Raw genomic sequence first — 26,995 nt, forward strand, 5'->3', positions numbered from 1 at the left:
AATTGAAAGAGAAGTAGTGAAAGTAACAACTTTTTATTCAAGTTAAAATTATATACAAGTAATCAAAGGCATTATTTTTGAAATTGGTACAAAGTGTCCAGGATCCTGCAGTTGGCTTTTGGACGCAGCTTAAATTTGACCTCAACAAAACTGAGAGGAAAAAAAAAAAACAAACAAAAAACAAAAAAACAAAAACAAAAACAAAAAAAAAAACAAAAAAAGCTGTATAAAATAAAAATAAGGTTCGATTTTGAAAAGTAGTCTATCATTCTAGATTTCCAAGAGCCAATATTTACAGAAATATGTACATCTGTGTGGTTCCATTCATTTCCATAGTTAAGAGAACGGCGATGGTTAGCGCACTGAACAGCCCTAACAGAGCGAACACACACACACACACACACACACACACACACACCCCACTGTTTCTGCAGGGAGACAAACGACCAACAAAAAGGTTTGCAGCAGGCAACAAAAAGAAAACACACACTTTGATAATACGCATCAATTGAAAGTAAATAATAATAATTATAATAATAATAAAAACACCTTGTATGTCTTTTTCTGTACATCTGGATGATGAATTCATTTCCAATTTCATCGAGAGAGGAATAAACACATCACATGGATTCGTGAAGGAAAAGCGTTAACACAAATGAACGTAACTGGAACTGGAGGCGTGTTTTAAAGGTGTTGGTTAAGAAACCGGCTGAGGGGAGATTAAACATTATAAACTTTAAGGGCTTTGTACTGACATTCACCTTAAAAATCATGCAGTGCCCTTAAAGCCAAATAAATTATTTAATAAAATATTAAACAAAACAAAAAAAAAAACAGAAGAGGAGCTGAACTGAGCACTGATTCCTAAACGTGTGTTTTCATCATTCGAGCACTTTAAACACGCAGCGTTAGATCTTCGAGGCGTTACACGGCTAAGCTAACCGTGCCGCGCCTTCCCGTCGCTAGTCACGCAGCTCCACGCCAACGCACTGCATGATTAGCATGATTAGCATGATTAGCGCTCGGATTCTCGAACTCGTTCAGTGCCAGGTTTACGGTTTTATCATCAACGAGAGGTTTCCTCGTGCGCTCGGATTCTAACCGGCCAAATCCACTGCACGGTTTTTTTTTTTCCTGATGCTGCACCTGAACAAAGCGCAGTTCAGCGTCACAAAGGAAAAACTGACGCTCAGGTTTGTTCTTACGCCGGCTGAATCAAAGCTACGTCGTATCGCTCGGCTTCCAACACAAAATCGACGCGAGTGATGGATAAACAAATGAAAAGTGTGTGTGTTCCTCTAAGGCTGATTTGCGACGTGACATCATCAGAGCATAGCAAGAAGTGGGTTCTTCAAAAAACAAGGAACAGGACTGCTGACGCCCAGCTGCTGGTGGGTCTCTGCATTCCTCTGTCCGGACAGGGGTGTGTGTGTGTGTGTGTGTGTGTGTGTGTGTGTGTGTGTGTGTGTGTGTGTGTGTCAAGTCGACCTCCGCTCACACACTAGCAGTGCTCGAGGTAATCGATGACCCGAGAGATCGACTTCTGGCCCGTGGTGCCCATGTCACACTGGAAATAAAACACAATCCGCGGTTACACACACACACACACACACACACACACACACACACACACACACAGAAGAAAAAACAAATGTCCAACAGCTGAAATGTGTAGAGAGGAGTACTTACAGTGAGATTCATGAAATTTAGGAACTTCTTCAGCATTTCTGTCATTATGGAGAAGTCACCTTTGGGAAGGTTTTCCCGCACAGTACTCACGTTCATCTGGGAGAGAAAACGCAAACGTTAACACACACACACACACACACACACGATACACACCGGCTACACACACACACACACACACACACACACACCTCTTCTTCTATTAACATTTGCTTTTTACATTCAAAGTCCTTCGAGTGCTCAAATAAATAACAAAATTCATCTGAGTCATTTATCAGGCTGCTGCACTGCTCTTTTACACTTCATCTTTTTTTTTATCAAGGTCTGTTTATTGAACATTTTCAGAGTGTATATAAAGAACAAACAAAACACAACCAACCAACATCAACCCCTCATATCAACCCTCCCACCACACCACACCAAATCCCCTAAGTTAAACCATTCACCTTACATATTCACCCGGAAAAAAAAAAGTAAATGAAATAAATTAGTAATAAATAAATAAATAAATAAAGATACAGGGATTTACAACATATTATGGGATTGCATTATTTCAGAACAGACCCTTGAAGAGAATACCTTCTCTTCTCTAGTTTAAGATATTGCATGACCTCTCTAATCCAGTGAGAGAACACCGGGTGAAGAGGGTCTTTCCGTGGAAAGAGGACGAGTCGCCTGGCCAGCGAAGTGCAAAAGGCCAGCATGTTGCACTTGTTACTGCTCTGATGCATATCCCGTGGTGTAACACCGAACAGGGAACACATTTAGTGTAGAATAAATTAATTCTCCTTGTTCAGCAGCGAGTCTCGCGCTTCCTGACAGCGAGTGTCGCAGATCTTCAGCGTTTAGTCTCGCACTTCTCTCATGCTTCCCTGACACACAGTCTCGCGGATCTTCTACGCCAAGTCTCGCTCTTCCTTAATGCCGAGTCTTTTACTTCTTTACCGTCAAGTTTTCTGCTTATTCGACCAGCACTAAGGTGTTAAACCTCTCTCTACATCTCAGTTACACTTTCTAATTAGCGTTTTTACATACTGAAGCTGTGAGCTATTTGATCAAGAAGAATGAGCTAAGCATCCTTGATCCTGTTTGGCTTTTTATAATTCAGAGAACGCACGAGGTAGGCCATAATTTGTTTTTAATTAATAAGATTCCTGTTTTTCCAATTCCCTCATCTGCCAGACGACAGTTGTTTGCCACGATGACATCACAGGCCTGACTGCACTGATAAATAAAGAATTAAGCTTAATCTCGTTTCAAAGCAAATTTGCATGCAAAAGCTATGAGCGTGCTGGAGATTTGATTAAAAAATGAAAACTGCACCGCAGTCACGGCGTCGCAGCGCGTTCAGGCTACGCTACATCTCTGCCCTCGAATGAGAACGAAACATTTACAAGCTTTCTGACATTTTCATCCTTTGAGGATCTGCTGCTGTCAGCAAATTATACACACACACACGAACAGAAATGCGTCCAAATCATCTTTACACCGCCAACAATTAGACATGACTCACTCATGTCAGCGTTTAACACATTATTTATATTCCAGATGTGACGAACAACACGGATGTCAGCAGGTACTGAAGATGGCCCCTGACTAGACTCATTTATAAATGTTTTTATGGTAACTTTAGCAATATTCCATCTTTAGTTTTGCACTAGCAAACACGTCTTACCTGATCAGTCACCTCAGGGGCAAAACTGTGTATTTCACCAAATGATTTTTTTTTTTTTTTAAAAATAGCACATATTTTACGCATCTTGACATCCGAGTCCATCTCCTTTAAGGTGTTACTGTTACTGACAGAGACTTTAAGCCGATACAACGCATACGAACAGGGTTTCATTTTTAACGCCATGCTCAAGATCAAGTGCTGTATTCATGGCAGGAGCAAGGTTATAAATAATAAAAATGTATAAAGGAATACATAAGAACAGACACACAAATAAATAAACAGCTGAATAGAAAGTAAAATAATTTAAAAGTGTAAAAATTTTTACAGTGAGCAAAGTAAGCATCTGTACGGATCGTTTCTAATTAAAGTGGGATAAAAATTCTACAACTCTTTCTGCTGTTTCAGGGGTGTGTGTAGAGAACGTAGGAGTTTCCTGTCTGTTGTAGAGTTTCTGTTCTCAGAACCTGACTGCTACATCGATGAAATAAGAGGGACGAGTGGTTTATCGTGCAGTTACAGGATCACACACACACACACACACACACACACACACACTCACAGTGAAGTGAAGTGAAGAAAAACTGCTGAGGCAGCAGATGCATGCAAGTTCCTGCAACAGCAATGTGGTGTGATTGTGTGTGTGTGTGTGTGTGTGTGTGTGTGTGTGTGTGTGTGTGTGTGTGCACGCTCATCTTCCTACACTTGTCTGTTATAACATCATAAACAAATATAAGGTCCTTCTACGTTTCAATGCTTTTATTTTCCTCAGAAACTGAGAGAGAGAGAGAAACACTTAAAAGGTTTCATTTGCAGCAGTATCAGTGGTGTGTGTGTGTGTGTGTGTGTGTGTGTGTGTGTGTGTGTGTGTGTGTACTTACAGGGCTTCCCTGGCAGAGGCAGCCCAAAAGCAGTGCAGTGTACGAGGCCACGATGCTGTCCTCCATGTGCTTCCCTGCATGCTGGAGAGCTACACACAGAAGTCCAAAGGTCAAAGGTCAAACTGACACACAGCTGCCCTTTCTCTGAAAATGCCGCTAGTGTTCGCTGACTATAAATAAGCACTGTGTGTGTGTGTGTGTGTGTGTGTGTGTGTGTGTGTGTGTGGTGGGGAGTTTCTTCACCTTTGTTGAGGTCCAGCTCCTCTTCATCGTCGTCTTTCTTCTTCTTCTCGTCCGCGCCCTTGTCCTCCGACGCCACCCACTGGATCTCTCCGGACGTCTCCTGCCACTCGCCGCTCTGGTCCAGCGCCTCTGTGGGCACGTCGTTGATGAAGTCATCCGTCTCTGCCTCGGCCAGGACGGCGGCGTGCTCACGCTGGAGGAACAGCTGCACACACACACACACACACACACACACACACACACACACACACACAGTTACACCGAAGCCAGATTTTACCATTACAACATGGAGGCCTTCATCATCATGGTATTTTAATACCTATACAAAGTTAGCTAGCTAAACGCGTCCATTACAGGCAACTCCTCAGTAAGAGCGTGACCTGGATATCTAGCGTTAGCTAGCTAGTTTCATAATGTAGATTATATGAAATTTGTTACAGCAGTATAAATTAGCTAACTAACAAGCAAAGCCTGAGAAATTCTTACTTAGCAAGTCAACTTTCACTGATATGATAGTAAAGCTCCTCGGACCAGAATCATCCCTCCTGATCACCTGTAACCACAACGTCTTCTGCCGGCTCGGAAAGGTGTCCGATTCCACAGCATGCGATAAAAACGAATCTGGTTACGAGCGCTTTTCACGAGTCTGACACACAGTGGGACATTTTAGAGAATAAATTCTGACTTGTGCGGCTGCAGTCACAGTGACGCGGCTCACTCAGGGCTCTGTATAACGTTCATTCACTGCTCTTCAGCGCTTTATCCTGCTCGTAATGGATCCACAAACCATCCCAGGAGCGCCGAGTGCGAGGCAGAAACGGGACACACGAGGCACCTATGGAGTTAATATTCACCACTGCAGAACCCGGAGAAACCCAGTCAGGACTGACGCACAGTAACCCGAGCTCAGGATCCGCGGCTCTCCGCTACCTCTGATTTGGGAACACCGTTTCAACATTTTTGCTTAAAGGGATTAAAGTCTACATTTATTAATATTCTTAACGTGGTCTACACTATGATTTAAATCAACCTGCCTGCAACAATGTGGGGTTAATTAACGTGACTCGCATAATGAAAGTTTAACAAATGATGTGTTTTTAATTAAAATAGCTCGGCTAACTACAGATAAGTCAAACTTATGAGTCATTTGATGAATCATTATTCCTATGTAATAGTCTAGCTATGATGTAAACCTGTACAATATGAGTTAAAGTGTGTGTGTGTGTGTGTGTGTGTGTACACACGTGACTGACCTTCACCAGTGCAGCGATGGCGCTCAGTGAGCCCTCTGTGTTCAGCTCCTCTTTGTCTGACACACATACGGAGTCCCAGAGCTCGCCTCCATCCATCTCCATCTCCACCAGACAGTGTCTGTTCCTCGCACTGTACTCCACCAAGTTGATCAGCAGGCCCAGACCCTACACACACACACACACACACACACACACACACACACACACACGTCTCATTGGTACACATTAGCCCTGAAACATTCATTCATTCATTAATACTTCATTTTAAGTTACATAAAACGTGTGTGCACTTTTGTGTGATGTAACGATATAATCATCTTCACGTGATGTTACACTGCCAGAAATCATCTGAAAATGTCTTATACACGTGCGGTTGCTAATAAGTGATTAATAAGGGTGTGTTTTTGCGCATCATAGCTTGTGCACTGTAAAGTGTGTATGATGGATGGATAGACAGATGGATGGATGGATAGACAGAAGGATGGCTGGAGCGTTTTTGCCTGAGCGACTCACCAGCACTCTGATGTCGAAGCGCTGCTCCTGGGGCAGATACTGAGGCACCCTGAGCACGCAGTTCAGCGCCGTGATGATCAGGTCCTCCTGCTCGCCCGTCTTTGTGCTTCCCCATTCTAAACACACACGCTGCGGTCAGAAGCTGGTTTTTAATGTGAATTTTTTCTGCCTGTGCGCACGCTGTGCGTTTCCAGCTCACCGTTGTCGTGCGTGAGGTTGAGCAGGACGCCGATGACGGCTCTCATGCAGTCCTGCACCGCTTTACCCACGCTGCAGTGGGGCTGCGATGACCCTGACGAACTCCTGCTCCCGTCCCGGCTGTAGCGCTGGATCATCTCCTCACAGTGACGCAGGGCCCTGACACACACACACACACACACACACACACACACACACACACACACACACACACACACCATTGCTCTTAGAACTCAATAAACTAGGAGTGAGCAATACAACAAAAATACATCACGACTCTCGAACACGTTTCTACGATACAGGTCACGATATTTATAGAGCTAATAAACTGCTGGCAATACAGTACAGCTGCATTAAAAATAACAGAACATTTGTTTATTATTAATTAATGAGTTTCTATATATATATTTTATAAGCCAGTATAAGCGACTGCTGCTTTGCTGGACGACGTCATTTGGTGAGTGTGTGTTTTTAGGGACTTTCTTTTAAAATTTTCATTAAACTTTAATCTCGGTTCCTGCACACAAACAGGGAGCGTAACAAACTTTGTCCTCTATTAGACCCCGAGTGCTTACTGTAACTCCTGCGTGCGTGTGTGTGTGTGTGTGTGTGTGTGTGTACAAGCATAAGGCCATGTGCTGCTTAACACAGACAGCTTCACATCAGCCGTTTCTGAATAATGTGATTAGCATAACAAGGTCTTGTTAATTATGGAGAATGGTGGCGAGTGGGTTCGTGTATTAGCGAGGTCCTTATTAACACACAGCAGTGTTTTCCTGGGCATGCAGAACTGAATGAGGGCCAGCTGAGGGAGTGTGTGTGTGTGTGTGTGTGTGTGTGTGTGTGTGCGCGTGGGCAGCAGTCTGACCCAGGCCACGCTAGAGGGAAGCTGGTGGCTAACTGCATTAGCAGAGGAAGCGTTTCGCTAATCGACGTGACGACAAAGAGCTGATTCTATATATGGAAATTTGCTCTCTGAAAAGTATAGAAAATACAGAGAATCAACTTTTATCCCACTCAGTCTGCATTAGAATTTAATTTCCATGTGTCAGGGTAACGTCTGGGGAAAATGATCCTGCAGCGGTCCAAGAATGACCCATTACTTTATTCTTAATACCAAATTCATGACTGCTATAAACCCAAGACTCAGATTAAACAAGCTTCAAATTGAGGCTCTCTCTCTCTCACACACACATCTTTACATTTTCTGTTTTATTTGTAACTACAATGTGTTAATAATCAATTTCTAACTTAAAAGAAGCAATTAAACAAGCTTCTAACAATTCAGTTTACTAAATAATTACCGTGAATATAAACTGTGTTTAATACGGAAGCCCAGAGAGGCCAAAAATCCATCAGTAACAGCTGCTAGAATCCTCCTTATAGCAATTTTACACTGTCTAGTGTAAAAACAGAAGTGTGTGTGTGTGTGTGTGTGTGTGTGTGTGTGTGTGTGTGTACAGAGTTGTAACCGTGGAGGAAAAGCTATCGCTCATCTGTTTTAGTTAAGATACAGACACTAGAAAAGTTTACCTGTGTGCTTTCTTTCTCTCCTATTCTAAGAAAAAGATGTTACATACAGCAATTAAAAATAAAGTGCATGTAAAACGTCCTAGCATCTACATCTTAACTAAAATAGAAATATTACTAACTGAATATGTTAACGTTTGTTATTCAGCTTACTCATTCTAATCATAGAAACGACTTATTAGTTATTAGGAGAATAATTTATCTAGGAGAACGGCTTTACTCAATCGGCATGAGCCACTTTTTCCTCAATTTTAAACACTCAAAACATGACTGAAATAATTAAGGACCCTGAGAATACCGAGACTCGACCTTGCCAGAAGGAACGTGGGGAAAAAATGCTCGCTAACCAGATCGACTTGTGGAAATGTTAATGTTTCCTCACACAACAGTGTGTGCTGATTATCACGGTGTAACCTAATCGATTACGGGGACACGCTCACACCAGACAGCATTACGGGATTTACGAAGTTTTGTTTTTAACATGACTGAGAGAGAGAAGAGTGAAGTTGTAGAGTAGTTGTTCACTCCCTGCAGCTCTACTGGACTCTGAAAAGTTTATAATGAACCTCAGGGAGCTAAATCCAGACATTCCGTAAACAGGAGCTGAATCACTCAAACCCAGCAGATATTTGGCACTGCTAAACCTTGGCAAGCTTTTAGGCCGTGTTCCTGCAGCGCTTTTTAGATGAAGCAGCAAACTCTGCTGTGTGTGTGTGTGTGTGTGTGTTCGCATTTAAAGTGTGTGTGTTTGTGTGTGTTGGCGCTCTTACTTAGCCGAAGAGACGATGAGCTGGGAGTCTTTGTAGGCAATCAGGTAGGCCTGGTTCTCTGGGTTGTGCACAGTGACCTAAAGAAGGAGAAGAAAAGAATGAAAAGTAGGAGAAGATGAACGGAATAACACACAGTGCGTGGCGCTCTTACAGGAAATGAATCAACAGCATGGCAGTGTGATGAATTGGAGTTACTGTTTCCACACCAAAGTGGATTATTTTCCTGTAACAGCAGCGTAACGAGTTCTGATTGGCGTTCTGTGATCGTCCTGTGATGCCTTTACAGCTCACACTAGTTTCTGTGTTACTCAGAGTCTAATGTAGTCAAGGCTCAAGTATGTGGCAGTTTTCACAGTGTGTGTAGGAGTGTGTCACTTACACTCTCCAGAACGCGCAGACATCTCTCAGCCCCCCACAGCGACGCCACCAGATTCTCCTTATCGTCCTCGCAGCTCAGGTTCTCCACACACTCTTTCACTGCAGGGGGTCAGGGGGAGTACACAAAACGACCGTCACACACACACACACACACACACACACACACACACTCCACCCCGCTATAACCTGCGCCGATTTCTTTACCACAGTACACACTCGATGATTTACTAAACGGCAGCTGGAGAGCTAAGAGCTGCTGCCCCATCACCTTCTACACATATATATATATATAAAATACAGAAGGTTTAATAAAATTTTTTGAAATTGTAAATGTTTACGCAGACTGCATTGTTTTGTTGGGATTGAATATTATATTTTTATTTTATAATATATTCAATGTAAATGATTTTTGTGCAAAAGCTGAGGTTTTGTCAAAGTCATGTTTTAGCTATTTTTTTTTTTAGTGCTTCGATTACAAAAAATTGTTTTAAAGCTCCTCATGTCAGACGGGTTTCGGTATCGGCTGAAACAGAAAAGCGTTATTGCACCACTGTTAATATATATTGCGAATAGAACCACACGAACCTTTATCTACGATGTGGTCGAGTCCTCCCAGTAACCGGAGCTCCTCTTTGAACCAGTCTCCGGCTCTTTTCGATGTTAGCGATAACAGCGTTTCCATGGCCAGATGCCCTGTCTGTACACACACACACACACACACACACACACACACACACGCACGCGCACACAACAGTTAATACACTGCAGAAGAACACAATCAAACTAATGACCAATATGTGCATAATGTTAATGTACCAGACATTATTTATTTAAGTAATATACATTTCTGCCACTACACCAGAGGATTACATCACAGCGCTGCTGAATCCTGGACTGTGATTGGTCAGAAGGTGTTGATTAATTTTCTATAACAGCAGCTCTGACAGGACCGCAGCTGCAAATCACAGATTTATACTAATGCGCTCGTTCTAATACGTTAGCGTTTCTATAGTAACAGCTCATGCTGTGTCACACACGCTCCGAGGAAAGCGCTATCTGCCCTCTTCCGCATACGTGACCTCAGAGACGCCCAGGATTGGCTAGTGTCTCTGTGATTGACAGGGGAGAGAGAGCAAGCCCCTCCCACCCAGAGAACATCTCTGGATGATTCTCTTTTAAAGAAACAGAATGATTTAAATTACATTTAAATATCAATTAATACTGAGACTGAATGATACTGGAAAACTAGCGCAGTAAGATTTTTGGCCATATTGCCTAATCATAAACACACGCTGAGAAAATACCTGCTTCAGGTGTGCTGGGAGCTGAAAGCTAGCAAAAATGTGGAGGCTCCCGAGGTAGGAAAACGCAGTTTAAAAGCTTTAATCAACATCCTAGCGGAGTGGCGTTAGGACTTACGAGTGCGCTGCGTCAAACAGCCGTTATTGCTATTCAATCTCCTGCCTGTGTAAATAAATAAATTAAGCCAAAAGCTAACAAAAGCAGTCTTGGTACCGTGATGTTCTCCAGGTCGAGGTGCTTGTTGTGCACCGTCTCGCAGAGCTTGCGGATCCGCTCCTTCACTTTGCTCATCTCTTTGGCCGAGAGCTGGCTGTCCGCTGTCTTGTCCTGCTCGAGCTCCAGCAGGCGGATCATCAGCTCCAGACTGGCCCGGTCCAGGTCCATGTTCAAACGGTCGCGACTCAGGATGTACATCAGGGACGCCGTGCATAGAGCGAGGTTCTGAGAGAGAGAGAGAGAGAGAGAGAGAGAGAGAGAGAGAGGGAGAGAGAGAATGTAAAACAGTAGTGAAAAAGAAACAGCTCAGGAAAGTCGGATTAAAGGCTGCGTTTTTGATCTAATAATTTAGTCTAATCGTAATGTGTCTTTCTGTTAATGGTGCGGTTTCTATTCCATCGATTAACGCAGTTTGTTCACTTGTGTTTGCTCTGCGTTTCTACTATCGCCTGTTCAACATATCGGGTCTCTGACAGAATCAGCTCTTATTAGAGTTCCATGGACTCATCAGCATTAGAGGAAACACAGATACAGCACTGGTGATGTCTCTAAAGCCTAGGGAACACTAATCACTCGCAGGAAGTGTGTGTGTGTGTGTGTGTATAAAACCATACAGCACTCCAGAGCAGACAGAAATCACAGTGTTGACTTGTAAGTGCTTGTACGTAGGTAGAATAAAACACTTAAGAGCGTGCTGTTAAAGGACAACGATCAACCTTCTCTTCTTACTACACGACACAGATTTTAACACTTTATAAATCTAACTTGTAACAGATAAAGCGGTGGAACATCCGTGAGCCAAAACACTGAGTTAAGACTGGTGTGTGTGTGTGTGTGTGTGTGTGTGTGTGTGTGTGTGTGTGTGTGTTGGTCTTACAGGGTGCTGGGGGGCATCATTGAGGGTCTTAAAGACTTGTGCCACTTTGCCCCGGGCCCTCAGGTGCATGCGGAAGCTGGGCAGAGCGCAGCGTGTCGCCAGGCTAATAACACTGCAGAGACACACACACACACACACACACACACACACACACACACACACACACACACACACACACACACTCATTCAGACCCATCACTTAAATCAACTATTAGCATTCAGCATCATCCATCATCCTGTCATGGCGTTGGTGTGAAAGTCTCTCTCTCTCTCTCTCTCTCTCTCTCTCTCTCTCTCTCTGGCGTTACCTAAGGCAGCGAGTGTTGAGAGGCTGGCCGCTCTTGAGGCCTGTAGCCAGGTACTCGAAGTCGTCTGTGAACTCCTGGTTCTCCCCGAACTCCACCACGTCGTTGAAGTGCTTTACGTGCTGCACCACCGTATATAACTGCAGACAGGGAAATGTTTTTATGAAGATTACTCTTCCTTCTCAGAGTAAGCACTCATTACACACAGTAAGGGTTTAGAAGATGAAATATAAGGATCTGTCTGGGTGAAGAGCCATACTGAGATAAACCCAGATGGCAAAACTGCACTGAAATGTTCATTTACAGTTCAACAATACACACACTTTCAGCTTGCGTTAAAAAAAAAAAAAAAAAAAAAAGAAAGAAAAAACAGGATTCTGTTACAGTGGTGATCGAACACAGACTCATTACTCTGTAAGATCAAATATTTGGTGTTTGGCTTTATGCGTTTCTCTCTGACAGCGTCTTAAGCCCTGCTCAGATGGGTTTAATGCACATGAGGTAATTTGCTGTAGTACTGGAGCTACTGCGTGATTTTATTTCTGTCGGTGTTTCTCTCTGTCCTCCTCTGAGAATATTACAGGTTTTTCACCAAACCTTCATTTCAGTCCCATGCAGATGCACACGTCCATGATTTTCTATACAGACGTCACGTCACGTCGTCACCTCAGAGGTCTGACTGCTGCTACTTGCCGTATTTAGTCTCGCAGCACGCGTATCAGTGTCCCTCCCCCAGATATTAAACTCTTCCCCAATCGACAAACGAAAAAAGGATGCTGCAGAAGAGGCGCTCGACTACGCACGCTGGCTGGGAAAGCATTTTCAGGAGGAGAAAGAAAATAACATCATTACGAAAAGCGAGATCCCGCAGGATGATTACTGAAATAAGAGCCGACGTCTCGTCTCTACTCCACTCCAGCGCCGCCTCGACGAGCTGATGACCACACGACCAAACATCCGGGTTCTCCGAAAATTCAACCCGCTAGAAACGCACTCCTCCTGAGGAGACGTGTAAAAACGTTTATTACAGATAAACTAATCCTGAATTTGAATACGGCTGTTATAATCTTATTACAGTGTCTAAATCTCATTAAAGACCTTAAATAAAGTTTATTTACATTTAAATAAATGGTATTAAACTCAGCAGTGAAAGATATTTGGAGTCAATTAAGACCACTCTGTAATCATATATGGTTTTTTTTTTCCAGGTTTTCAGTTTCAAGTTTGATTCTTCTAGAAAGTATTCTCTCAAATAAAGATTTACTTTTCTTTTTAAAAAAAAAAAAAAAAAAAAAAAAAAATTGTTATTTTCTGAAGATATTCTCCTTTAAATTTCAGTGCATGATATCCAACATTATTAAAATACATTAGAGCGTTCAATACACGTTTCAAAACACGTCACTACGTGGATGGCAGATATAACTTTTTTTTAATATTACACCAAAAACTTAGCAAAATAACAAAACACTACCTAAGAATAAAGTTTACATGGTTCATTTTCAACTGAAATGTCAGATAAGAGCCTTATGACACTGAGATTATGAGAGCTCTTACTGTCAGAGCTACGGACTTCATACACCGTGTTATATCTGTAAAGCGCGGAAACGTTAGCCACTGAACGTTACAGGAAAAGGAAAGTTACGCTGCTTCCCGTTTAAAATGCGCCCTCTCGGGTGGAAAAATGCTACATGCACTCCAAGAACAAGAATTAAAAAACCGCCAACAGACAGGAAGCTATAACACTTTTGTTACAACATTTCACGGCTGATTTGGATGTTAACTGTCAGGGAAATAATTAAAATATGGCAAAAAAAAAGAGTGTGTATTGTATTTGTAGTGCAGAATTTTAATTTCAGCACATCATTAGCGCTGTATCACCTTTTAGAGTGTGATCTTATCTACACGGCTGTTTGAACAAAGCCTTATCATCTATACAATACAGTGTGGAATACTGCTCTCAGCACTGTGTGCCTGTGTTATCTCTCACACTCTCTCTCACACACACACACACACACACACAGGATATCACACCACACTAAGCCGTTTAATGGGAACGTAGTGCAAGACGATGTTAACGAACGAGTACTTAAGCCACAACAACAACTGATAAAACAGTATTGTTTAAACATTAAAGAGAAAACAGGATTTATGAGGTGCAGTGGAAATCTATGATTACATGATGGAGCAGAATCAGTCTAGTGTCTCTCTCTGTGTCTGTGTCTCTCCCTCTCCCTGTCTCTCCCTCTCCCTGTCTCTGTCTCTGTGTGTCTCTCTCTCTCTGTCTGTGTCTCTCTCTCTGTCTCCCTCTCCCTGTCTCTGTGTGTCTCTCCCTCTCCCTGTCCCTGTGTGTCTCCCTCTCCCTGTCTCTCCCTCTCCCTGTCTCTCCCTCTCTCTCTGTGTGTCTCTCCCTCTCTCTGTCTGTGTGTCTCTCTCACTGTCTCCCTCTCCCTCTCTCTGTCTCTCCCTCTCTCTCCCTCTCCCTGTGTCTCTCTCTGTGTGTGTGTGTCTCTGTCTCCCTCTCCCTCTCTCTCTCCCTGTCTCTGTGTGTGTCTCTCTCTGTGTCTGTGTCTCTCTCTCTGTCTCCCTCTCCCTCTCTCTGTCTCTGTGTCTCTCTCTCTCTGTCTGTCTGTGTCTCTCTCTCCCTCTCCCTCTGTGTGTGTCTCTCTCTCTGTCTCCCTCTCCCTCTCTGTCTCTGTGTGTCTCTCCCTCTCTCTGTCTCTGTGTGTCTCTCCCTCTCTCTGTCTCTGTGTGTCTCTCCCTCTCTCTGTCTCTGTGTGTCTCTCCCTCTCTCTGTCTCTGTGTCTCTCTCCCTCTGTCTCTGTGTCTCTCTCCCTCTGTCTCTGTGTCTCTCTCCCTCTGTCTCTGTGTCTCTCTCCCTCTGTCTCTGTGTGTGTCTCTCACCTCCTTGTGCTCTTTCCGGCATTTCAGTGCAGTGACGATGTCCTGGTAAGGCTCAGTGGGCACAGTGACCGACTTGGTGACTTTAGGTGGCAGGGGCGGAGTCTTGAACACGCCCTCGTCTCCCTTATGCGAGTTCGACTCTTTACTGCTGCCGGATGAGCTGGCCTGAGAGAGAACGGAGGAGAGACGAGCGAATTAACACACTCAATACTGATCACTCACTCACACTGTCAAACACACACACATACTGAACACTGACCGGAGAGAAAGAAACAGAGAAAGAAAGACTGAAAGAAAAACAGATGAGGGGGAAAAAAAAGAGAGAGGAAGAAAAACAAATGAGAAAAAAAGAAAAAAACTAAAAAAAATGACCCAGACAGAGAGAACAAAAAAAAAAAAAAATGAAGAAAATAAAAGAAAAATGAACGAAGAGACAGAAATAACAACAGAGAGAAAAACAAAGAGGAAAAAAGAAAGAAACAAAAGAAAGAAAGACTACTGAAAAAAGAAAGACACAAGAAAGAAACAAATGAAAGTGAAACAAAAACAAAAGGAAAAATGACAGAAGAAAAACTAAAAGGAAGAATGAAAAAACAAGCAACGAGAGAAATGAAAAAGAAAGAAAGAAAAGTACAGGTGCGAGTGTGACACACACGCGCGCACACACACACGAGCGCGCGCACACACACACACACACACACACACACACACAGAGTGTAGTCCCTCTATACACCTGGTTCTCCTGTGTTTGCAGTTCAGTGTTTACATCACTGTTATGTAAATGCTCGCCCCTATTAAGAGGTCTGTGTGTGTGTGTGTGTGTGTGTGTGTGTGTGTGTGTGTGTGTGTGTGTGGGGTGTTTTACTGACCGGCGCGGCCTGTGATGCAGATGGAGGAGGAGGAGGCAGCTCTTCAGGTTCTGGTTGGTTCCAGTGTCTTGCATTATACACAGCTTTAGTAGGAGACTGCAGACACACACACACACACACACACACACACACACAGTTTAATCCACACTGGAATAGGAGTGAAAAGGGAATAAAGCTGATCTACATCACACGCTGCATAAACATTAACACGAGAGAACACTGAGCACCGGACGCAGCTTCCTCAACAACCTGTCAATCATCTGAACGCTAAACTTCACGCCACAAAGTTAGCAGTGATTCTGTTCATCTCTCACACACACACACACACACACACACACACACACACACACACACACACACTGTCTGCACTTAGACTCTGTGATTAACCGTCCTGTGCGCTGCTCCTCCATTAGAGAGAGCGTGGGGCAGCGTGATTCCTGCCCCAGTGGATCTCTATTTATTAGCGCTGGTTTGCTGCAGTTCCCATGTTTGACCACTAGGTGCATCATTAGCTCTAGTCAGCACGCTGCTCCACGATCACACAACATCTAGAATTTTTTTTTTTTCCTCCCCCAAGGAGTGTGAAGATCAGTTTTGGTGCTAAGCAGTAACAGCAGTCTGAATGTTTATTTTTAATTAGAATGCGACGCACAAAGGGATTAATACCGCAGGATAAATGTATCAGTGTAATACAGAGACAGTTGCCAGCTCTTGTAGAACTCACTTCAAGGATTAAGCATGAATCAGTAACTCAAACAAAGCCAACTCTTACCAACTCCAGCGTAAAGCTCGGCGAACGTCAGGATGCACACCGGAGCTAAACGTGCGGGTTTTTTTTTGCATCCCTGAGTCTATTATTTTTCCTCCTCTCCCCTCTAAATGAGTCTCTAATTAAAAGTCATTAAGGAGGCTCTGCGTCCTCCTGCCTCGTTTAAATGTGCTGAGCTCAGAGGTCATTAAGTGTCAGGAGGAGAGCAGAGAGGAGGAACTGCTGCGGGAAAAACAGCCCGAGCGAAATCGGAAGCGGACGCCAGGACCGCTCAAACAGCAGGAACTGACTGAAGATGAGCTGCCAAGTTACACACAATGAGGTCAGTGGGGGGGGAGAAAAGAACAACCTGGCAACCGGAGTGGGATCTGCACCCAGTAGACCTGCAGCTGGGTTATTAAACACCGACGAAGAGAGGCAGAGGAGCGGCTTGGCCCCACAAGTGCCGCTCCGTGGGAGGCTGGTTTCATTTGCACTAATTAACTAGCTCTCCTCAAGTGCCTTTCAGGGGCTGCAGTGATTTGGAACTCACCCAATTTTATCCACGTCTGGCCAAGAAGCTTTAGCGTTAGCTCTTTTCCCCCTCATCAATACGCTGATATTGTTACAGGACCAATTACACACCTGCCAGAAATCATTTACGCTATAAATCACAAACAAAACACTGCGTGTGTGGTGCTGCTACAGGAAAACAATCAACAACGGGGTGGTGTGAGGAAGCGGAGTTACTGACACCACCCTGATTATTTCCATCTAACAGCAAGCGTTTTATTCCTCTTACACCACAGTGACTTACCAATGATTACACCTTTTGTTTATTAAAGAACAACATTTATTATCCATTTATTATCGATTTTTATTATCCATTTATAGTTACATTTAGTGTTGTGGAACATCGGTGAAACAAGTGGGTTCCCGTTGTCGCTTACGTTACAGCAGCTATAAACAGTCGTTCCCTCACCAGCCTCTCTTTATGTTAATAAGACACAAAAACGCAGCTTGTCATGTGACCTAGAAACCATAAAGAAGCGTAAACTCCTCTGTCCTGAAGATGTCGGAAAACATAAACTTACAGCTGACAACATACTCTGACACTGGAGACTCCTTCCATAAATGTTAAATAAACAAACAAATAACACCTCACAAAGCATCCACTGCAATTTTTTTAAATCGGTTTATTATCAGCGGAGCGTCCGCTGTGAATGAGCTGTTACTATGGAAACGATAACATATTAGAGCGAGTGCATTAATATAAACCTGCACTACTGTCAGAGCTGCTGTTATAGAGAATTAATCAACACTTGACGACTAATCACTGCATCGTTCTCCTGTGGTTCGTTCTGAAAACGCTTCGATTTATTACTCCAGTGAAACAAGGAGCTCTGATTTGTTTTGTCTGTAAACTGTGGTTTGTTTCCTGCGACGCTGCCCCCTAGTGGACGCGCCGGTGAAGGGGGACAGCGATGCGAGCGTCCGTACACGAGGCACTGACCTGCTCGCGTATCAGCACTTAGTTTATAAAACGGAGAACTGGTGAAGCGTGTGATTGTTTCCCGTATCAGCCGATAGAAACGTGTTTACGTATTGTGAAATTCTAAAGTAAAGCATTCTGCTTCACTAAACATCAGCTGCTAAAGGCGCGGTAATATATTAGGGCTGTAATCCTGGCAAACGGGGCAGCACATAAAATAGAAGAAAATAAATAAAACAGCGTTAAAATGAGCTTTTAAATGCTTTTAAACCAAGCATAAAATTGAATAAGGAAGTAGTAGAGTCTGAAGGAGATGATGGTAAAGTCAACGCTTTGGGCGCAGTTGGAAGGAAAGCAGCAATAATCACGAGGAGTGGAGTGGAATTACTAAGCCCCAGGACGAGGAAGACAGCTGAGGAAGAGCAATCCTCTTCCTTTTTTTTTTTTTAATAACATAAAGAGTAGTAAAGAGAAAACCTGTGGCATCCCTGATACCAAGATTTCCCTTACTGGAGGAATGAGACGTCACTTCACAACAAGGGGGAAAAAACAAACAAACACTCTTAACAGATTAAAAACTCTTCCAGTAACGAGTGCAGCAGAATCCTCTATCCTCAGAGAGACTGGTCAGAGTATCGTCACTCCAAACAGGAAATAAAGCCCCGAATAAAGGAAATGAAGCCCGACTGGACTGCCGGTTCAACAATATTATTACTCCCACTTTATAATTTATTAAATATAAGGCTTGCGGCTGAAAATCTTACCCGTTTAGGTCCACTGAAGATCCTCCTGCTGCTCTCCTTGGCTTTCTCCTGAGGTTTGGCCTGAGGCCTCTTCGGCGCCTCGGACGCGGCGCGCGAGTTCACCTCAGGCATCTCCGGAGGATCTTCGTTTCAACAACAGCAAAATATATAAATATAAATATCACTCTCAGGATACAAGTAATAAAAAAAAAAAGGAATTTGGGTTTACTTTGTACTTCCCTGAGGTATTTTAGCCCCGACCCCAAAAGTGAAATAACGACAGAGAAAACAAAGGAGTAAAAATTATATTAATGCAAATCATAAATCACGCTTAGTAAAAGGGACCTGAGGAAGGCAATTAACCCCGAGATAATGGATAAAACCTGCAGAGGAAGGACACACACAAACACACACACACACACACACACACACACACACTTCACTCCTGTTATAAATCTCCTGACAATAATCTCAGTGATGTGCTCAGATCTGTCTTAATTAGAAAGTTCATCAGGAATGTTTAAGGTAATTTGGAGAAGAGTTAATGGTCGTAAACATATCGAGAACGCCTGCTGCGTATCAGAGCTCACGCTCGGGGCCTAAACCTCAGGCTTCCACGTCACACGATGCCACTTGGAGATACGAATGGATCTGATAGGATATGATTTAGTATCCTCTGACCGATTCGTGACCAGCTTTGTTCAGGATGTGGGGCGTTAATTCCTGAATAATAACGATGTAGAGAAAGTTTGATTCATTTCCATCGCTGTCTTTTAAACCGATCAGACTGTTACACCCCTAGATAACACCATGATGTCACTGCAGATACACCACCCCTCTCTGTGTGTGTGTGTGTGTGTGTGTGTGTGTGTGCATACTGACCTCGCCGGAGGCCGAGTTTCTGACCTGTGCTGCTGTTCTCCTGAGATGCTTTAGGTCGAGAAACGTCCACACTTGCCGCTCCGGAAGCTTCCGCTGGTACGGAGGCCATCCTCTTGGTCTTCCTCGGCTTGTCCTCGTCCTCGGCCGCGTCGCTGTCGCTGTTGCTCAGCTCGTCAAAGCCGAAGTATTTGATCTTGTAGTTGGAGCTGCCCGAGGAGGCGGAGTCTCCTTCTGCAGAGGGAGTGTCTCCGTCGTCGAAGCCGAAGAGATCCAGCTTGCTCTCCTTTTTGGTCTTGCTCTGTGTGGATCTGGACCTGAAAAGCCCGAGAGAAACACACCGCTCGCGTAAAGAAAACATGAGTACTGGATCGTGATTGGTCAGACGCTGTTGATTAATGTTCTATAACAGCAGCTCTGGCAGTAGTGCAGGTTTACGTGTGCAGTGAGGGAGCGAGTTCCCGATGCGTTACCTGGCAGGTTTGGTCTCGGGCTCAGCTTTCTTCCTCAGCCTTCCTGCCTCCCCCGGATCAGCCGCCGGGGCGCTCGGCGTGTACTCCTCCATTCCCCGCTCCATGGAGTCCTGAATGGTGACGTTGCAGGCGGACATGCTGGACGGGTGCAGGACCGTGTAGTCCCTCATCCTGCCCCGGCTCTTGCCCTCACCATCGCCGGACTTCGTGGATCCCGCGCCGTCGCTGTTCGCCGTGCCTCCGGAGGCAGATGGCTTGCTTTTGTTAGGTCTGCAGTACGTCCTGCAGTTGGAGGTCCTGAGCAGCGACTGCGAGTGGTCTTCCGATTCCGAAGGTTCCACCGGGAGATCCAGGTCTCCCTGGACGACGTCGGTGACGCAGGTCTCGACAGGAGGTTTGGTCAGGAGGCTGCTGCCGGAGGTCCACGTGCTGGACGGAGGGTCTCTGGAGGCTGAAAGCGGCGACGTGGAGCGGGACCCCAGTCCGACGATAGCGCCCCACGCGTCAAACGAATCCTTGTCTTCGGATTTTTCCGACTTCAGGGTGGTGGTCTGGGCTAGCGGTTTGCGGTCGCTCTCTGAAGCGTTTCTGTACCACGAGTAGCTGTGACGTTCCGCGTTCTCGCTGGAACAGCTGTGGGTCTTGCCTGAAAAGAGGGACATACAGACACGGACAATGATTACTTTTACAGTCAGGCGATGATTTTCTGAAACCTTGTACTGCCGATAGTTTAAAGGAAACTCTGCTTGAGCACAGACACAGTGTCTGCATCACACACACACACACACACACACACACACACACACACACACACACACAGACTGTAACTCAATTCAAACAGTTAAAGTTTCATCATCAGGAAACAACACAGATAAAAAGACAACTGCTGTCTCCATGCAGGATCACAGCCCCTCAAATAAAAACCGTTTATTCTGACCAAGCAAAACAAAAACACACACAAAGTGGTTTTAATGATGATGATGTTGACTGCAGCCAGTCAAAACATGTCATCACTGCGCTTCTAAAAACAGACGGAACGTCTTCGAGGGCACTGCAACTGCTAATCTCTCCAAGTTGGAAAAATAAAGCTGAATAATACACCTCAGAGGTCAGCGCTTAAATGTAGCTGTTCTGAGGAAAGCACAAAACAACAATTACTGCCCCGGGAGTCAAAACAGAGTCGCGCCGGGGAGGCAGTCTGACTCACGCTAAAGTACAGCCTGTCGTTCTACTCAAACCCGGCACGCTTACTTTTAGTACTTCTACAGTATACTGTATGATAAACACACACACGTGTGTGTGTGTGTGTGTGCGTATTTATTTACTAACAAACCAGTAGTGATGAATATAACGAGGAAGGGGGCGTGGCCAGACGTGCGTAACGCGTGTTGTGTACACGTTACATCATTACAGAGGAAAAAGTACCACAAGCAGGTTACGAATGCTTACAAAACTGAAGTCAGGGCTGTAAATAAACGTAACCTGTTATTAACTGTAACGAATCCCATTATAAAATATAAATAAAATAATATAAACATGTGCTCTGCGGTGAACAGCAGCGGAGATACGTATTGAATTGTTGTGTAGTTGTATAATAAAGTCGCCCTGATAAACAACACGCTGTTTCTTCTTCTTAATTAATGTTTTGAGAGTGAAGACGTTCATGGTTTTATCTGATCAGCAGCACGGACTGGAGAAGATCAGATCCATCAGAGAAGGAGGTTTTGTTGCTCTGCTCTGAAGTCAGACAGCAGGTTATTAAGCTTCGTATAGAATCGGCTGGAATCGGTCTGTGATTCCTGACACTAACGGCCCCACGTCTATTAGCTAGCACTTCTGAGACCAGCCAGTTAGAGCTCTGGACACCAAAAGGTGCAGCAGGTCAAGCATGCAGGTTTGTGTTACATTTCTACACACTTATATACCGACCGCATGTACGCAAGTTGGACTGAAGTCTAAAACGAGCGTGTGTTTAAATCCTCCGCTGTAACATTAACACCACTTGTGTGTGTCTCTGTTCTGAAACTGTGCTCCAGCTAATCGGCGACTCAATCGGCCAGATAATTATCTCACACCCCGGAGAGGAGGCAGACTGAAATACCCGTCGTGGTGGAGCGGAAATGTAAAATAAGCCCAGGAGAAACCCATTTGTAGGTCCGCTGGGCTCGGAGGCCTTTGGGCGCCTGGCCTTTTTAATCCGTCAGTTTGGAAGCAAGAAGGCTTGAAGGGTTCTGAGCGCTAAACTGGGAAACATCTCTCATCCTAAAGGAGGCGGCACGAACGGGCTGAGCGTTCACTCATTTCTCGTTTAAAAACAGCAACACGGGTGACATTACTGCGCTAGCCACCAAAACTATCATCTACAGGAACACACGTCCACGTACCAGACACACGACGAAGGCTTTTTCATTTCTATTTCCCCCAAATGTCTCTATCCACGCTAATTTCCATGACCGCTACACGAGACCGGGCTCTAAGCCGACCCGAGCGCATCATCGGCGCCACAGCAACCAGCTGCTGGTGTTTTGTCCAGAGGACCCGTCAGGTTTTACTCTGTAGCGGTTAATTAACGCTGACGCGCTTATCACACGCAGCCGGCGCTGTGGGTCTGAGCCTGCTGTCACCTGCAGCCCTGTAACGCTGCCAAACATGCCACTTCCTGTCAGGAAAATGTCACCCGGCGCTTCGGGACGCGTCTGACGCTCCCACAGGGGGCGCCGCGTTTGGGTCTGATCTACACGAGCCACCTGTCACTCATTCCTCTCACACACACACACACACACACACACACACACAGCGGTAAAGCTGTAACGACGTTTTTTCAGGACAGAGTTGTTTACGGTTTGCTTTTTTTTCTCTTATTAACTTAAAGGCTGTTGTGAGGGAACGACTGTTTATAGCTGCTATAATGCGAGTGAACTTGTTTCTCAGACGTTAAACGTAACTATAAACAGATAAAAACTATGATATGCATTTCTTTAATAAATAAAGTGTAATTGTTGGTAAATTGCTGTGGTGTAAGAGGAATAAAACACTTCAGAGCGTGCTGTTATAAAGAAACAACCAGCTTCGGTGTGATAACAGTAAGTCCGCTTCATCACACCGCCCTGTCGTTGATTAATTCCCCATCACAGCACCACACACACACAGTGTCGTCCTCATTACCAGTCAGAGACGTCGCCTCACGGCTCGCGATTTATTTTTGTGTGAATTACTGCACGTTTTAAAATAGTTACAATAATAATAATAATACTTTAATTTAAACGGATTGGCGTAAACTCCACCGCGTCACACGCAACCCGATAATAATCCACTGCGCCGCTGTTCCTCCTCCTCGCCAGTCGCTCCATGCAAAACATTTAAAACGCCTATTTTTGCATAACTTTCTTTTTCTACTTCCTTTAACAAACAGGTCTTTGTGTCGTCCATCTTTAAACTCGTCCCGCTGTTTAGACCGTTACGTACAGCGGGGAGTCCGGAAGCTGCTCGGGGACTGATGGTGCTCTACAGAGAGCTCGGATTCCCTCCATCACACACACGGTTATTCTCCTCGTGGTGAATCAGGCGAGGTTTTGGTTATGATGTAATATACAGCGAGGGCAGAGCTATATGTGATAAATGATTAATGAGATATCATGAACACAGCGGTATTGTTTTTATAAGAAGAGTACTAATCCGACTGACACTAACATTTTACACTTAATCTAAAACTGTTTTTAACGCAACAGTACGGTTCGTGTGAACTGCTTGTGATCGAATCTATATATCGGGATTTTTATCATAGAAAAGCCTGAGAGAATCGTGGTGTGATGTTTTCGCTCATCTCGTCCACGCCTACGGGACGGAGCCGGGACGCTGACGGCATCGACACCCTGACGCTCGAGACACATTAACCGACACCCTGAACACTCTCTCAACGTTAGCGCTGCGGCCCCGGTGTTAAACGCTACGCTACGATGCCGGTGGTAAACGCTACGCTGCGGCGCCGGTGTTAAACTCTACGCTACGATGCCGGTGTTAAACGCTACGCTACGATGCCGGTGTTAAACGCTGCGCTGCGGCGCCGGTGGTAAACGCTACGCTGCGGCGCCGGTGGTAAACGCTACGCTATGGCGCCGGTGGTAAACGCTACGCTGCGCTGCGGCGCCGGTGGTAAACGCTACGCTGCGCTGCGGCGCCGGTGGTAAACGCTACGCTGCGCTGCGGCGCCGGTGGTAAACGCTACGCTGCGCTGCGGCGCCGGTGGTAAACGCGGGTTGTTTATTAATGAGAGTGGCAGATCCAAGCTAAAGGAGGAATGAACCACTCAGGAGAGGTGCTGAAACAGGAAAATAATCACCTTCACAGTGCTGATTATTCTCCTGCACACAGAGTTTTATTCCTTACGCTCTGAAGAACATGGCGCTGTCGCAGCAGCTCTGAGTCTCGCACTCACCTGTAGCTCACACACCTTAAATATAACACACTGCCGCTAATCTTTATCCTGCAGCGGCTTCGTACCTGATGTGGAGCTGCTGAAGAACTTCCCCGAGTCCTCCGGCAGGCGAGCAGCGCTCTTATCTGCGCTCAGCGTGGACGAGGGGCGGGCAGGGGGCCGGGCCGGCGCCGCCGCCTCCACGCTGGCAGGCTGGTTCACCCGGCTGTTAGGCTCCAGGGTCAGACCGGCTTCCGCAGAGCCCAGCTTGGCCGGAGACTTGGACGCGTTACGGGACGACACGGGCCTCGACTCGTCGTCGCTGTCGAACCCGAACGGGTCCTCGGAGCCGTCGTCCTCCGCCATCTTGGGCTTCTTGGTCCGGTCGGGTCGGTCGGCCTTCATGCCGGGTCGCTTGGAGCCCAGCTGGGCTTTGTAAGTGGTCTCGCCCCATTTGGTGCTGAGCGTGGCGCGCTTGTTGGACAGGACCTCGTCGAACTTGGACGTCCCGTCGCCCGCCTTGCGGCTGTAGGTTTTCACGATTCGAGACGTCATTGTGAAGACCGTTTCATATTCTCTACAGAGAGACGGGGAAGCAGAACAACACACAAACACACGGATATTACAGAACCGTCCTGGAGCTGAGGACCTGCAGTTAAACTGAGGAAAATACAATAAATTATAATAAATTATAATAAACTCATCATTAACATCAACACTTTATCTGCCTTTAAACAAAACTACTCAACTACTCATCAGCAATGGTGTCTAACGCTGGATCAGGACACACACGCAAGACTTAAATTTCATTAAATTTTATAAAATTTACCCGGATTATTATTCATAACAACAACAACAACACAAAGTTAGCTATGATTAGCGATTAGCTAGCAAGTAACCGGCTAACTCCTGATCCCTAGCCACTAACCAGATAAACTATTCAGATACTGTACTCAAAAACAATTATTATTATGTATTATTTTTTATTTATTTATTTATTTTTTTAAAAGCTAGCTAGCTGCTCCCATGCTAAACGGCTAACTTCAGCGCTTATCAGAAGTAGTGCTAGCTACAGCTAGTTAGCTTTGTTTAGCTAGTGAGCGCTGGTTAAACTCCTGTAAAACACCGACGGTAAACCCCCAGGCGAGTGTTTTCGCGGTGAGATGCGGGAAGATGCGGGGAGAGGCGGGGAGAGGCGGGGAGATGCGCGCTGCTCGGCTCGGCTGTGGAGCTCGCTCAGGGACACCAGCAACGACGACACAACTCGACGACATTCCGTTTTTTTTTTTTCCTCAACAAGTACAAACAAACCAGGCGAGCCTGTGAAAACATGCTAGCGGCTAGTCCATTAGCTCTCTAGCTAGCTGTGTATGAAGTTAGCTAACTTTGCTCGTGGCTATGTAATTGTGTTACAACTCCACAACAATGTGTGTGTATATACAGATAACATATATTAACGCTTCGTCATATAGCTAGTGTGTATATTTAATGTTATTTAGCGAACAAATTAACACTGCGTTCAGCTTTATAAGTTTCCGAGGCGCTCGCGCGCTAGGCGCAAGCTAGCTTTAGCTTTAGCTTCAGCGTTAGCTTTAGCCGAGCTCGCGCTACATTACCCAACTGTCAGTCGCGCGACGGGCCTCCTGCTCCAGATCCCGGGTTCCGCACAATATAAACAACAAGCAACTGCTCCGCAAACTCAGCCTACAGCAGGCTCCCGGGGCCGGAGCAGCGAATCCGCGAGATCTACAGAAGCGATCCGGCTCAAATACCCGAATATTAAAACGTACTGTTGCAGTTTTTTAACGCAGCTTTCTCAGTCGATTGTATCGATTCTTCAACACCGACGGCCTCCATTCGAGTTCCTCCCTCCTTTTTGCCCTTTCGCTAGCAACGTCAAACGTCATCACGCTCGACATCCAAATTTGTCCAATCACTAGCCGCGAATCGGTACGCGAGCAATCTGATTGGTTGGATGAAATGCCAGTTGCGCCTGAACTGAACGCAGCGCACGCGAGCAACACGTACACGTATTTTCCATTGTACATTGGGAAGTGTAGTCCGTAAAGAATGTAAATAATCCCGTAAATTCATCCGAATAGATTTGCTAGGCTGTCCAAGATGTCGGATTTTTAGTAATATATTATTTCTTGTGGTTTTAATTCTGTTAATCGTTTCCGTATCATTATATGCTTTTCTGGATGTGCAGTTTCGTCTAACGGAACTGATTTCCGGTTTAGATTCTATAGTATTTACCTGAATAAAAGTATACACTTTTACAAATTCAGATTTGTTTATTTAACTAACTAAATAATTAATTAAATACTCACAGATTTTATCGAGTTGACATGTTTCAAAAATGTCTTCATAAAGATGCAGGACTTTTATTTTTATGCTAAGTACCTGACTAGATGCCCTATCAAATACCATCCCCTCATCCGGGTATTCTGGGTGTACGCGCCATTAGCTAGTTAGCTAGCCAAAGAAAACTGTTTGGTTGGGAAAATAATTATAATAACAATAATAATACATATACGAGCTCTGAGTAGCTGTCAAGATAAAACAAAAACAGAAAGTTAAGCAATGACACAGAGCTGCTAAAGCGGTTCCTAGTTAGCGAAGTTTAGCTAATCGCGGACGCTAGCTGGCTAG

General features: G+C 44.9%; 1 protein-coding gene across 6 annotated transcripts; it reads right to left on the reverse strand.

Moving 5' to 3' along the window:
• Positions 1–14: 14 nt before the first annotated feature.
• Positions 15–26,791, reverse strand: waplb (WAPL cohesin release factor b). Of its 6 annotated transcripts, none has more exons than XM_053238539.1 (20): positions 26,674–26,791; positions 24,430–24,920; positions 19,930–20,575; positions 19,460–19,773; positions 18,599–18,720; positions 15,595–15,690; positions 14,726–14,890; positions 11,828–11,964; positions 11,520–11,631; positions 10,640–10,867; positions 9,710–9,821; positions 9,126–9,223; positions 8,747–8,823; positions 6,448–6,605; positions 6,249–6,364; positions 5,736–5,900; positions 4,483–4,687; positions 4,240–4,328; positions 1,690–1,785; positions 15–1,567 (listed from the first exon to the last, which is right to left on the reverse strand). In XM_053238539.1, exons 2-20 carry the CDS (start codon positions 24,896–24,898, stop codon positions 1,502–1,504), a joined length of 3,471 nt encoding a protein of 1,156 aa, XP_053094514.1. In that variant the 5' UTR covers positions 24,899–24,920; positions 26,674–26,791; the 3' UTR covers positions 15–1,501. The 6 variants fall into 6 exon arrangements, with proteins under 6 accessions (XP_053094514.1, XP_053094517.1, XP_053094512.1 ...); XM_053238542.1 differs by lacking the exon at positions 26,674–26,791 and adding an exon at positions 26,134–26,245 and having other exon boundaries at positions 19,484–19,773; XM_053238537.1 differs by lacking the exon at positions 26,674–26,791 and adding an exon at positions 26,134–26,245.
• Positions 26,792–26,995: the final 204 nt, after the last annotated feature.

This window comes from Pangasianodon hypophthalmus, chromosome 12 (genome assembly GCF_027358585.1).
Source record: "Pangasianodon hypophthalmus isolate fPanHyp1 chromosome 12, fPanHyp1.pri, whole genome shotgun sequence".
Classification (NCBI taxonomy): domain Eukaryota; kingdom Metazoa; phylum Chordata; class Actinopteri; order Siluriformes; family Pangasiidae; genus Pangasianodon; species Pangasianodon hypophthalmus.

What these genes read in the sequence shown, in the direction of transcription:
- waplb (XM_053238539.1), bottom strand. Translation starts at nt 24,898, where the DNA reads ATGACGTCTCGAATCGTGAAAACCTACAGCCGCAAGGCGGGCGACGGG. An exon ending in CTCAACACTCGCTGCCTTAG is followed by an intron (nt 11,632 to 11,827) that starts GTAACGCCAGAG and finishes GTGTCTCTGCAG; the next exon opens with TGTTATTAGCCTGGCGACAC. An exon ending in ATGATGCCCCCCAGCACCCT is followed by an intron (nt 10,868 to 11,519) that starts GTAAGACCAACA and finishes TCTCTCTCTCAG; the next exon opens with AACCTCGCTCTATGCACGGC.